Genomic DNA, 14,686 nt, shown 5'->3' on the forward strand with positions numbered 1-14,686 from the left:
CAGAGGTTCAAGACATACTTGTGGAATTGGAGATGAGCAAAAACCATCGGACATGTTGGTAGGAGAGACAGAGCTTCTAGGTAAACTAGCTCTGTAATCTTTATCCACTCACTCTGCTGCCCTGGTCTCAAATTCCTCCCCCACAAAATGAGGGGATTTAAATTTGTATCAGTTTCATTTAGATTCAGCTGCTCCTAATACACAAGTAAGAGCAAAATAAACAAGATAAACGTGTGTTTCTCTTTCATGTGAAAACAAGTCCAGAAGAATCCTTAAGAGGTCCGGTGTGGGAGCTCATTATCGTGGACTCTCCATCCTATGTGTGACTCCCACCTGCAAGGTCTTTTCATGGTTCTAAATGTCTGCTGGAGCTCCAGCCATCACATACAAGTTGCAGGCTGGTTTGAAAAGGAAAGCAGAAAGGCAATAGAAAGGTCACGTAGGTGATGGAGCCCCCTTCAAGCAGCATTCCGGGAAGGCCCACATAACCCTAACACTTCTACTGTTCTGGCTCACATGCAGTCACACATTCCCACCCAGCTGGAAAGGAGTCTTGGAGGTAGGGTTCTTTATTCCAGGCATCAAGAGCTCAGCTTAAATTTGTGGTTCTGTTACTAAGGAAAAAGGGGAGGCAGGATTTGGGAGTAGTTAGCCAGTAGTCTGTGCCACGGGGCTGGAGCCACTTCTGTATGAGGGTTCTCTTTGAATCTCGAGTCCCACAGAAAGTAATAGAGGTAAGATTTATATTTTTTTCCTAAAAGATTGAAGGTTGAATTGTGAAACTGTAAACATCTTATTAAGGGCCCACCCCTGCTGCCTCACACAACTAGAAGCAGTCTTCCTGCTGCACCTAGCTGGGGCTGCTTCAGCTCCCTAGGGAGGTGCCAGAGAAAGTATTTGGGGGCTAAAATTCATTTCCCTGCCCCTGGGTGTGGCCAGGGGGCTCCATTTACTTCCCACCTGTGTTCCCAACTGCAGACAAAGTGCAGCCTCCAAGACCTGTCAGGCCTGTTCCCAGCTGACCCCTCACCTCACCTCCCTCCTCATGTTCCCATCATGCTTACCCCCTTGCTGTTCTCCAGACCTACCAGGCTCTGAACACCTTGTATCCCTACCTGGAATACCACTTACTTTCTTGTCTGCCTAAAGAATTTGTCTTGATGTTGGATTCCCCACCCCACCTTGTGTACTCAGGGCCCCCTTCTATAATAATGCTTGTCACACAGAGGAATGTGATCCACTTATGTGTCTGCCTCACAAGGCTTTGAGCCCCTGAAAACAAAGACCCAGTGCCTGGCATGGAGCCTGGCTCAGAAGAAGCTACATATCTGTTGAATTGGGTGTGGCAGGGAAACCAAACAAAGGCTATTTGGGAAGGACCAGCCATCCGGGAAGTACCTAGAGAAAAAGTCCTTGCATGGTCTCCGACTTTCCCAGCGCTGGGCTGGTGAGTCATCTCTCAGCTCCTTCTGTGGGTTGTAGGGGAATCCAGACCTTCTCCAACCTCTTCCTGCAGCTCATCATCTCGAGGAGTCCAAGCAATGGGTCTAGGTTCTGGGGTACTTGTCTACGGAGTCTCCTGAATCCTGGAGAGAAGACGACAGGGGATTTGGGGTGTAGGCTTGACAAATCAGCATTTGAACCCCTGGGCTGTGTTGTTGTGAGTAGAGGAAGGGTTGAGACAGATTCTGAGCTATGCCCTGCCCTTGCTTCGGCCCACTGCTCTCTTTGTGGGTCTCAGACAGACTGGTGAACTTAACTAAACCTTTACAGAGTCAAAGGTCCTGTTTAAGAACTGTGACCCAATTTTGACAAAGATTGGTCATATATGTGTGGTCATATACATAGACTTTATAAAATATTTTTCAGAGCATTATTTCTATGAACTACCTATCATATGAACTTTCTAGAATGTATTATAATGCACGGCATACCTACTCCTGTCAGTTTTCCATCTAATTATCTGCCCATCTTTTATACCCCACACTTCTACAGGGAGATGGGAAGGGGAGGAGAGAAGCCGCAGAGGGGAAGGAGAAGCCTATTAGAACAATATTTCCCAGTTCTATCTGGGAACACACTCTGGTTCAATCTGTAATACAATCTGACAATTTTGGTCCAGCCACCTGCTGGCCCACCTTTCTGCCTACCACAAAGCCACACACTATATCAAGACACCATGACTGCCCTCACCTCCAGCCACCCCACAAATACTTCCTGTACCCCGAGTATATCTTGACGGGTACCAGGAGTCATCTTGTCCTGTTTGGGAGGCTGTGCATTCATGAACGCAACGTGCTTTTCCTCCCTTGTTTGAGTTCATTTATCACTACTGAGAGAGGACTTTTAATTACATTATGAGGAAACGCCCCCTTTTAGAGGGTGTGTTACTCAGTTGAGGATATTCTACTCAGCTGAGAAAGGTTTGCTTTAGCTCATAAGCATAAACCATGCACAGTGAGATTTTATGAAGGATCTAATGATCCTTTTGATCTGAATGGAACAAAAGGAAAGTGGTTTCCAGTCTCCTAGAGTTCTCTACAGCAATCTTTGCTTACCACTAGAAGACATTCCTGGAGAGTACATCTGGGAGTGAATTCTCTTTCTTCATAGTAATAGTATAAACTTAATGGAGTTCTTGTTGGGGTCATGATGGAGGAACCAGCAAGTCAGGTTTAGGCCAAATGAATTGTGAAAATAAATATTCCACAACTGTCAACCTTCATAACAATCTTGAAAGGAAAAATCCTGCTCTGAGTTCTACAGTGTAGGCATGAAGTTTCCACATACAGTGATTTTATGAAGGCTTACAAAGGAAATTTACAGCCCATAAAATCCACAACTCTCAAGTATCATACATTTTGAATTATCCAAATGAACATTTTAGATACAAAAAAAGACCATTTAGTAATAGTCTCACATAACTTAATGTCATTAATAAGCCTTTCTTAAAGGTTATTCAAAGCAATTTGAACTGGTGCTTTGTCTTTCTCATTTTTCAAGCCAGCTGTGCAGAAATAATTCATAAGCATTACTACTGGGCTTGAAGTTAGAACTTTTCTTCTGGAAAATAATCCCTATTTTATCATATAAGCTTTTGAAAGCCTCACCAAAGACCACCATTATGAGGGTCTGGCAATTTGGCATCCCTGGAGAGGCACCCTGCTATCTCTTCTCCGCTTTTGTCTCTTCTCTCACCATTCTTCCCAGTGATGTGTAACCACCTCCACCCACCCCAAATCAAAGGGCAGGCTTTGGTTCAGACAGGGGCTCAAGTTTCACCTCCAAAATTTACTAGGTGTCTCACCTCCAGAATATACTAGTTGTGGGATTATGGTCAAGTTGATGGGATTTTTCTAAACCTGAGTTTCCTCATCTGAAAGGTTGATAAAGATAGAACCCATCAGAGGGTCTCTAAGAAGAGGTGGTGAAAGATGACCCTTGACCTGAGGCCTGCCATGTAGTAAGTGTCCAATAATTTAGACATTTCATTGCTATTATTATAGGAAAAGTAACCACTTAGAAATGTAATGAATGAAAGAGGGAGACAGTAAAGGAGTTTATGGATGATTTTGATTAGATGTGAACTTCAGGACTCTAAACACCAGCATAGAGTGATCTGCTTTCCCTTTTACTCATGTTTTCCCAAGTCACTGGCCAGCACTGGGGAGCTCCAGCTCCAGTGAATGTAAATACGATGGGTAAATACAGTGAAATCACAACATTGAAGAGACAGAGCCATCTCTCAGTGTGCCTGATCATAAACTCTCAAGGAACATCATTTGCATTTTGCTTAGTTTTCTGGTTTTCTATGTGCTTGGAAAGAGGCAAGAACAGAACTTTTCTGGTTGAAAAAGGGTCAGAGGCCTTCCACCCTTAAGAAATGTCCCAGGAGAGAACCTGTGACAATAACACACACTATAGGTATGCTTGATGGTCTAGGAAGACTTCACTTAAACCAACTTGTTTGAGCCTTACAATAATCCTACAAGGTCTACAATGCTATCATCCTCATTTACCCATCCAGTTATCTATTCATCCAATTCAGATGCACTGAACACTTTCTATGCATAAGTAGCGGTGGTGAAAAAAATACACGCCATCTCCACCTTGAGGTTCCTTTTAATCTAGTGGGAGAGATGCACAATCAATAAATAAACCAATAAATAAACATATAATCAGGACTATCATTCTGCTGGTACACACTGTGTGGCCTGGCTTACTATTAAATATGTTAATATCATCCCCTTATATAATTACAAGTTGTGATTTGTGCAGTGCAAGCAATGAATATAACACTGTGATGGGGAATTGTGGGGTGGGGAGCTAGTTTATATAAGGATGTCAGGGAAGACTCTTTGAAGAGCTGGCATTTAAGCCAGACTACGAAGGACAGCCCACCAGATTCGTCAGAGGAATTACGGCTTAATTTTCTTTCCTACTTGAGAGAGCCTGGGCCGTTCAAAAGGTGAAGTGAAGAAATGACAGGAACTGATCTAGCTTTACAAAAACTGACAGCAAGATAAAAGAAACGAATCTCCCATCATTGGAGGTAATTATGCATCAATTGGATGAACACGTGGCAAATATTCGTAGGTACAATTCACACATCAGATTAGGGTTTAGGTGATCATTAAGACCCCTTTCAAACCCAGGATTGTATGATTGTATGCAAACTACACAACTCTGTATAAGTCTTTGTTAGCACTATTCATGCTGTCCAGCTTTATCAGGGCATCACAGCTGCACCCCACCCGGGAACAGTCTCCATCCGGAACTGTCTGGATTCTCATGAGAAGATGGAGAATGAAGGGGCATCCACACTTAGATATCTAGCTAAGCACGACCACTTTGCCGCGTTAGTGTCACACCCCGTACAGACGAGGGGGCTGGACACAGGAGAATATCTGCAGTATGATCACAACCCTGTAAAAAACATGAGAGCAACCCAAACTTTTAAATTGTGGTCTTGTGGTAGAATCTTTGGTGATCTTCATTGTTATAGCCTTGTGAATTTCACCCAACTCTAACTATATGCATATTCCTCATTAAAAGTAAATAGGCATGTTTAGAAATAATAAAATAAATCCTATTTATCTTCAAAAGAATTAAAAGTAGAACTACTGTGTGATCCAGCAATCACATTTCTGAGTGTATATATATGAAGGCAATAAAGTCACTATCTCAAAGAGAAAAGTAAATACATAAATGCACGTTAATTTGTAGTGAAGAAACATTAAAATGGAGGTAGGGGAACGACTCACCAATGTGAATTCTTAGTGTGGTAACACTTCTGTTTCTTAATTTGCAGTGATTTTGCATTATGGCAGTCAAATGAGAGCCAATGTGTTTCCAGAAACAAGGGACTACCCACCTACAACAGCAGCAACAGTAGAGGCCACAGAAAAACCTTTCCTGCAACTAACTCACCAAGTCCCTAGCCAAACTTTAGCAGCAAGATCAATGGATGGTCACATCACATCTCAAAGAGCTGCCCCGACCTCCAGCCCTGAGCCCCCAACCACACACACAACAGCAAAAACTGTAGGAACAACTTCTTTGATAACTACAAACAGCACGCCAACTACCAGCCCAACAGCCCACGCCCTAATCACAACCTTGGCCACACCCAATAACTCACACACAGCTGCGCCAGTCACTGAGGCTACAGTCGGCCCCAGTGCAGCCCCGGGTTCACCACCAACCACCATCTCTCCAGTGGCCCATATGACAGGAACCGGCCCATCCACTATCAGCCCCACAACTAGGAAAACCACCCAACCCAGTAACCAGACCGCCCTTCCAGCAACTTTGTCCACCCCACCACATAACAGCACAACCAGTCACAAGTCTGCTCAACCCAGTCATGCCCCCAGCCCAACCACAGCTGCACACAATACCACCCAAACGGCCTTGCCTGCCACCACAGCTACCAGGCCCACTCTTGCACCTCAGCCTTCGTCAGCCAAGACTGGAATTTATCAAGTTCTAAATGGAAGCAGGCTCTGTGTCAAAGCAGAGATGGGGATAGAGCTAATGGTTCAAGAGACAGAGTCGGTAAGTTGGGGCCATAGGACTGTAACGCTGCCTTCAAGAAGTGTGAGTGCAGTGTGTCTTGCTAAGAATAGACATTCCCCTGCATCTTGTGTCTTTTAATGAAATAGCGGCAAGCTCCTCTTTCTTCAAGGTGCTTCATTAAAAGATGAATCTGTTTTAGAATACATATAAAAATAGAAACTGATAGTGACTAGTTAGCAGAAGGCACGCACCAAAATTGTCACTATGCACACCTCTCACTTTTAGCCAACATGGGCAGAACGTTGGGATGTGTTCCATGTTGCCTCCAGCCCGACCCCACCCCTCCTGTTGACTTTGAGCCTCAGCAACTGTCCTGTGAAGTGAGGGGTTTGGCTTCTATGGTCTCCATGGTTCCAGCCGGCTATGACATTAGTATCAAAAATCCAGGTTAACAAGAAGATTAGAAGGGGTAGGGGTGGGGTTAAGATTATTTGATTTACTAAAGGAATCACCACAAAAATAATACTTCCTTTTGTGGAAGTTTTATGAAACTTCCACATTCAGGTTTTCATTTGAAACAGAAGTACATTAGGCAGCAAGATCTTTCCTGTAGTACCTTGTAACACGTTTAATAAAAATTAAATTCCATGCAGGGTATCAGGAATAGACTGGCTACAAATGTTCTATTGAGGAATTCTTTCTGTGGAAGAACTCCTTCTTTAAAAAAATCTTTTGAACATAGCAGTTTGGAAGTGAGAAGTGTTTTCTGGGGACTTGGAAATTTTCAAGTGAACACGCACTAGACTTGAGTTTCAGGATCACTTACTAGCCTGTGCTCCTGGTTCCCTACCTAGAGTTTTCTTCCATATCTCATTGATCTGATCTATTTTATTTGGTTTAGGTTTTTTCACCTCAGAGATACTTCAACATCGACCCCAACGCAACCCAAGCCTCTGGGAACTGTGGCTCCCGAAAATCCAACCTTCTCTTGAACTTCCAGGGCGGATTTGTGAATTTCACACTTATGAAGGTGAGGGCTGAGCTCCTTCATACTAACTGGCTCTAGCATCGCTTTCCCTTTCCCTCACCCTGGGGCCCAGAGGTGCAACCTCACACTTCACTTTAAGTTCCAAAGGAAACAGATCTCGGAGGCTTTTGAGATATTCCCTGATAAGAATGAGGGGCATGGAGATGGAGAGGAGGGAAGTGTCGACATCTTATATTTGCCTCCTAACCCCTTCAGCCTCCTCCATGCAGCCTAAGAAGGGCTTCAGTGCCTCTTAGGGGAGACTTGGCCTTGGGGAACCCAGCCACAGGTGCCCTTTGCAAACCACCCAAAGAAGGAAGTTACACAGATCAACAGACCCATTGAAATTCCCGGTGGGCGCACAGAAACAGGATTATTCTCAGACCAAAACCAAATGTCATGATGGGTTCTTTCCAACCGTGGCAGGCAGGATTCAGGGCCTAACCGGGCACTGGGTTCTGCAGACCATATCACAAAAGGGATGGACAACAGAGTGGAGTGGAAAGACTATGGACATGAGGTCAGAGAGTGTTGGCTGAAATTTGACTCTGTCACTTGTTCTCCTTGTGACATCAGGCAAGCAACTTAACCTGTCTGAGCTTTATTTGAACACTTGAGAAACGGGAGAAGGAAATTAAAGATCACCTCTGTAAAGAGCATTGTCCAGTACTTGGAAAGTAGATGTTCAAGAGCCAGTAGCTATGATTACAAGTGGGTATATGTCTTGGGGATACAACATTGGTCATCCCACTCTCAAAGGAGAGACTTGTCCCTGCTTCTCCGAAAGTGTGGTTCAAATAGGCCAAGTAAGATCTGGGGAGCAGGTTCTGAGATGACCCTTGCAGCTGGGACTTGGTGTGGGCCTCCTTCCTACTTGTCGAATGTGACCCCTGAAGTTAGAGGGGTTTTGGGTAGCAGAACTTGGAGAGTAATGAGCATAGACATTGGCGTGAAACAAGTCAAGACTGGCTCTCAGCCATAACACTGATTAGCTACATGATCTTGGACTAGTTGGGGCATGTTTTCTTGTCTATAAAATGGAAATAATTACTTTGGAGAATCAGAAGTGGTATATGTAAACTGTCTTGCACCATGCTTGGTACATAACAATGTTCAATAAAGGGTGTTGATGTTCTTAGTGTCGAAGGCTTTATCCTCCTTGTGCATACGGTTCTCCTTAAGGTAGAGATGCTCTTGAGAAGTCAGGGGTTTTCTTTCAGTATCAATGGGAAAAACATATTCTCTCACCCCAGAAGAACATTCTGGAAAGAATATGTGCTCTACTTCTGGACAACCGAGGTTAACCTACAGAGGGGTCAGGAATTCTTTTAAAGTCACGTCAGCAAAAGAGCAGAGGGTACAGGAATAAGTATCTATGCTTTAGTTCAGGGCTTAATCCCACCCAGACTACTGCCTGTGTGAGTAACTGTTGGAAGGAAGGCATCCAACTCCAGGGTTTGTCCGTAGCACGCAGTGGTCATTGCCTTAGGCAGGCCCACAAGCAGGAGTTTCTTTGGCACCTTTCAACGTCTCTTTTTGCTCATTTCCTCTGTCTCCTGATGCCCTCTATGCCTGCCTTTCCAATGCCTTCAGACTGGATTCTGTTTGATCAAACTCCACCCAAGGGTTGAACCCCTGCCTTTTTGGAAATCTCTGTACCTCCAGAAGTATGGGCAGGAAATGAGTACTGAGATAGAACTAGAAGGACAAGCAAGGGCTCTCTCCCTTCACCCACCTTCTGGAAGGAGCAAGGAGAGTCACTCTCCGTGGCCCCAAGTTTGCAATAGCTGCTTTGCCTGAGTCCTGCCAACCAAAGTCACCGTATTCATTTCATTCCCCACCACCAATTCCTCAAGCAGCTACCTTAGCTCTACAACAAGAGGGAAGCAAAGAAGCTTATAAAGAGTAAAAGTTCCCACCAGCCTTAGTTCTTCAGAAGTTCCACATTTTAAAAGAGAACTTGTGTAAGCTAAAATAGTGACCACAAATTCAAAGATTACAGGGGTTAAGTATAGAACTTAAGGAGAGAAGTAGGCCAGTAAAAAATTTTTTCCCTTGAAACAGGTGGTCTTTCTTTTTTATTTTCCCACTTTTGATGAAGACTTCATCTTCCCATTAAGTCTGAGTAAGAAAAACATTGGAGGAATGAGATGACAGAGGCAAGCCTCAGAAGAGTGGAGACACGAGGGAGGGGTAGGGAGTGCCTGTCCTCCCTAGAAGGGGCAGTCACTCCTCAGCTCTGGCTGGTGGTGCCAGTGGCTGGGCTGGCATCCCTCCCTGGGGACTGTCACTATCTTTTATGGTGGACATTCATTCTGGGTGATCGGGTGTACATTCTGAGTGGCTGCTGCCCTACTATGTCCATTGTTGAATATTTTACATATCACCTCTCTCAGGTGGTCACAAGAAACCAGTGTTGTTAGATCTTCTGACCATTCAAGACAAGGCAGAAATCCAGATCTTTTTATTTTTAAATGTTGGCAACACATTTTTTTTTTTTTTTGAAAACTTGAACAAAGCTGGCCAAACAGAACACAGTTGTAAGCCAGATTTGGTCTGTGGATGCTCTGCCCTAACAGGTGGTCTGTGTGAAATGCATTTAGGCAGGAAAACCATCTAGTTTCTTCTACAGGAGAAAGGCTTCAGCAGTTCTGTCAGCCACTTTTCAAAATGTTGCTACTCTCTAGACCAGTGCTTCTCAACAGCAACAGTATTCATATTTGGGGCCAGATAAGTCTGTGATGGGGGCTATCTTGTGCCTTGTGGGATACTGAACAGTATCCCTGGCTTCTACCTACTGGATGTCAGTAACAACACCCAGCCCCATTGGTGACAACCCCAAATGTCTCCAGACATTGCCAGATGTCTCCTGGGGGAAAAATCACCCCTGGTCAAGAAGCACCACTCTAGAGAAAAAGAGAGTCTTGGAAAATAGTTTTTGTCAGTTAGGACCTCATAAATACTACAAATGAGAACCAAGTTGGAGAATGGTAAGTGGATGCTGGTGAGCAAGCCGGAATTAACGATTTATTAATAGGAACTTACTGAGCACCTACCGTGTCCTGAGCACTGAGCTGGACATTATGGGAGAAAATAAAGGAAATATAGGCTATAGTTCCAGGTTTCAAATCATGGACAATAATATGTAATTTTTAAAATTGAAATACTGCCAATGACAGAAATGTAAAGAAAAGTCTGCCTCTCAAATTGTCCCTTGATGTTGTTCAATGGAGACTTAAATTATCCATGTCACTTCTATGTGACCATGGACAAGTCTCTAGCTCTTTCTGAGCCTGTTCACTCCTCTGTAAGATGGGGCCAACCACCACCTATTTTGTTGGGCTGCTGTCAAGGTGAATCAGGCTAGTGGGCACGGCAATCCTGAGTGTGATGTCTGGCCCATAGCGGGTTTAGGAGAGGTGGGTTTCTTTTCTCATTTCTCTTATTTCATTTTTTAAAGAACTGAAAACCTTTCCATGTCAGTGTCTCATTTGATTAAGGTGACAAACCGAAAGTTGTTCAGGCTCTCCAGGTGCAAGACAAATAGACCTCCCTTCCCCCACTCCCCACAACTTCCTTCCTGCTAGGATAGTTTGTTTTAGAACATCTTTCAGTAACTTTGTGTAGTTTATTTTTCCAGCTCAACACTACCCCTGGCTGTCAGGGCGGTTCAAGGCTTCCACCCCTGACTCAAGGATGGGACATGGGAGAAATCATTGGTGGGGGGGACACTGGGCCAGGCAGCATTCTGGCCAGCCAAGGTCTGGAAAGCTAATGCTGCCCACCGCCCTGGTGTTTACCCAGAGCCTTGCAGGGGTATTTGGAGCCCTTTTAGCTTAGAGACTTCAGAAAACTGTTATCAGTGTTCAAACGCGAATACCCTCAGAGTGCATTATTTAGAGCTTCCCCAGTATGCTGTATTATTTTATGCCCTGTTTTCGCCTATGCTTTCCCTTCTGCCTGGAATGCCCCTCCCACCCCTCAGCCCCTTTTGCATTCATGCTTTAAGATGGCTAGATTATCTTCACCCTGTGAGGTCTCCCCACTGCCCCAGCCCCCACCTGCATCCCAGGTGAAACTGGGAGACTTTCTTCTTTTGGTTTCCTGACCCTCCATGGTTTGTTCCTAACCTCCATTAATGCACTTAGTGCACATTTTGCGTCTTGAAGGCGTGTCTGTGATTTACTCACAGTGCCCAGTCCTGACTTTGTACATAGTGTATCTTTAGCAAATTGTTTGATGAGGAAATGAATGAATAAAGGAATAAATCTAAATTTCACAGAGACTCTTGGCCAAGCTGCCAAAAGGTAGATCAGCAGCTCCAAAGAAACAGCCTCTTTGGTTCCCTTTGCTATATACAGAGCAAAGGTTTCTTGACATAGTCACAACAATGCTGAGCAAAAAAGTCCTGATTAATGTTGAAGACCAAATCTACATCCTGAACATCTGTGACTATGAAACTCCCACAATGCATTTTGCTGAAGTTAGGAAGAGGACTCTGTGCCTCAAGGTCGTTGATATGCCTTCCGGGGCAGGTTGATTGGCTGGTTTGCTCTGGACCTGGGCCTTTGCTAAGGAGGGTGTTTAGGTCCCTTGGGGAATTAGGGCCCCTCTGATGAGCTATTGCCAAGCTCTTAGATACTGGCGATGAGCAGCCACTGTGTCAGCATCCCATCGGTTGAAGGGTGGGATGGGACTGGTGCAAGTGGTCCATTCCCATGGACACACTGTAAGAGCTGAAGTACCACAGTTAGCTGTTAGGGGTCCTCAGCCCCTTTTGGCAATGCCAATGGGAACACAAAGGATTTTCACTTTGTTTTCAAGAATCTGGCATGGTAGATCATTGTCACTTGCCAACCTGAACCCCAAGAAAAACATCTGGCAGAGACTCACTTTGTGGGCATCAAAGGAGAAAGCAGAGACTATAAACTGCATAGTATGTAGCATGTAATTTCCCTTGCACTTTGGGTTAAGTGTGACGTCTGCTCGAAGCTCCCAAACCCTCCACCCACTCCTCTGTACACACCTGTCTCCCATCCCCCAGAGCTGAGGTTTTAGCTCTGTTTCTTTGATGAGTAGGGCTTTTGAAGCTTACTTTGCTTGCTCTCTCCTTCTATTTGGGGTAGATCTGAGCTCTAAGAAATAGACAAAAAAGGATCACTTGAGCTCAATGAGAGGTTTACTGGGAAGGGGCAATCTAATTTATTGTCACCATTGTGAATAATACCAGTTAAAATTTGAGTGAAGACTCTGTGATAAGTTTTTTACATGGATTCCCTCATTCAATCTTCACATCAGACTAAGAGGCAAGTCCTGTTACAATTTTCCCTATCCTACTGAATAAGCAAAAAAATAAAATTTTTGGAATGTTCACAAAGATTTGACAACTCAAACTAGGTTACACGGGAACAAAAAGATATTTTTAAATTAGTATTTAAAAATTCTTAGCAAAGCTTTGTTCTCCCAAACAGGAGGTTAACCGCTCTTTTTATTTTTATTTTTTTTTAATTCTTTATTTAAATTCAATTTAATTAACATATAATGTATTATTAGTTTCAGAGGTAGAATTTAGTGATTTATCAGTTGCATATAACACCCAGTGTTCATTACATCAAGTGCCCTCCTTGATGCCTGTCACCTAATTACCCCATCCCCTGCCCCCCCAGCAATCCTGTTTGTTTCCAAGAGTTCAGCATCTTTTACAGTTTGCCTCCCTCCCTGTTTTCCTCTTATTTTATATTTCCTTCCCTTCTCTTTCCTTCCCTTCATGTGTTTTGTTTCCACATATGAGTGAAATCTTATGGTATTTGTCTTTTTTGCTTAGCATGATATCCTCTAGTTCCATCCACATCATTGCAAATGGCAAGATTTCATTCTTTTTGATGGCTGAGTAATTATTCCATTGTATGCATATACCCCATCTTCTTTATCCATTCATCTATCAATGGACATCTGGGCTCTTTCCATAGTTTGGCTATTGCAGACATTGCTGCTATAAACATTGGTGTGCAGGTGCCCCTTCAGATCACTACATTTGTATCCTTTGGGGTAAATACCCAATAGTGCAATGGCTGGGTCATAGGGTAATTCTATTTTTAACTTTTTGAGGAAACTCCATACTGTTTTCCAGAGGGGTACAGCAGCTTACATTCCCATCAGCAGTGTAAGAAGTTTCCCCTTTCTCCACATCCTCGCCAACATCTGTTGTTTCTTGATTTGTTAATTTTAGCCTTTCTCACCGGTGTGAGGTGGTATCTCATTGTGGTTTTGATTTGTATTTCCCTGATGAGAAGTGATGTTGAGCATTTTTTCATGTGTCTGTTGGCCATTTGTATGTCTTCTTTGGAGAAATGTCTGTTTATCTTCTGCCCATTTCTTGACTGGATTTTTTGTTATTTTGGGTGTTGAGTTTGAGACGTTCTTTATAGATTTTAGATACTAGCCCTTTATCAGATATGTCATTTGCAAATATCTTCTCCCAGTCTGTAGGTTGCCTTTTAGTCTTGTTGACTATGTCCTTTGCTGTGCAAAAGCTTTTTATCTTGATGAAGTCCTAATAGTTCATTTTTGCTTTTGTTTTAACCAACTGATTTGCTCTGCGACTTTGTTTTTCATTGATGCTGGGAACTGGAAGTTGACAAGCTGTGGCCCCAGACCAAATTAGGGTGCCAGTAAAAAATGTACAGTCTGCAGCCTAAGAATGACTTTTACATTTTTAAATGGCTGGTGGTGGTGGAGAAGATTGCATGGCACATGGAAATCATATGAATTTCAAATTTCAGTGTCCATTAATGATGTTTTTTTGGAACGTGGCCACACTCGATTGTGTACGTCTTGGTTTATGGCTGCCTCTGTGCTACAATGGCAGAATTGAGTGTCAGCTACACAGAGCAATGAAGCCTAAAATATTTATCATCTGGCTCTTTACATAAACAAACTTGCCAACCCCTTTTATAGAATAAACTTCAGTCCTACTACCATTCAAATTATGCCAAATTCTGAACTTCTGAGTCAAAAAATAAATGCTTTGCTCTAGTTTAAATAAAAGACAATTTCGGACTGCCTGGCTGGCTCATTCAGTGGAGTGTATGACTCTTGATCTCAGGGTTGTGTGTTCGAGCCCCACGTTGGGTGTAGAGATTACTTAAAAAGAAAAAGACAATTTTATTTCTATTCTATTATTTCTATTTCTGTTCCAAAACTCTACAGAAAAAGTGGGCACAATTGTCTAGATAAGACTCGTTTGGTATCAGTAACATAAAGCATACAAAATTTAGAATCTGAAGGAAACTAAACATCTGCCTGTACTTTTGTTTACGTGAGTTCACCTAACAAATGCTTTTCCTTTATCCTAACCATGGACATAAGCTCAGGCCTGGGAAACATTAGGCTAATAGAAGGAAACCTAGGTATGGGCTCTGGACTCTGTCCTGTTGCGTCATTAAGGTGAACACACAGTGGGGCGCCTGGTTGGCTCAGTCAGTTAAGCATCTGCCTTTGGCTCAGGTCATGATCTCAGGGTCCTGGGATCCAGCCCCACTCCAACTCCCTGCTCAGTGAGGAGTCTGCTTCTCCCTCTCCCTCTGCCTCTCTACCTGCTCATGCTCTCCCTCCACCCCCAAATAAATAAAATTTTAAAAT

General features: G+C 43.5%; 1 protein-coding gene across 7 annotated transcripts in view; it reads left to right on the top strand.

Moving 5' to 3' along the window:
• Window positions 1-14,686, top strand: part of LAMP3 (lysosomal associated membrane protein 3) — a 39,629-nt gene that overhangs the window by 2,018 nt on the left and 22,925 nt on the right. For 6 of the 7 annotated variants that reach the window (XR_002144395.2, XM_034662245.1, XM_034662229.1 and 3 more), the window contains exons 2-3: window positions 5,312-6,057; window positions 6,920-7,048. Coding sequence is in view for 6 of the 7 variants with exons in the window: in XM_034662245.1 (XP_034518136.1) it covers window positions 5,312-6,057; window positions 6,920-7,048 (875 nt within the window). In the remaining variant the exon portion in view is untranslated. Of the gene's footprint in view, window positions 1-3,383; window positions 3,464-5,311; window positions 6,058-6,919; window positions 7,049-14,686 lie in introns of all 7 variants that reach the window. The other variant, XM_034662239.1, reaches the window with a different exon arrangement.

This window comes from Ailuropoda melanoleuca, chromosome 1 (assembly GCF_002007445.2).
Source record: "Ailuropoda melanoleuca isolate Jingjing chromosome 1, ASM200744v2, whole genome shotgun sequence".
NCBI classification, from domain to species: domain Eukaryota; kingdom Metazoa; phylum Chordata; class Mammalia; order Carnivora; family Ursidae; genus Ailuropoda; species Ailuropoda melanoleuca.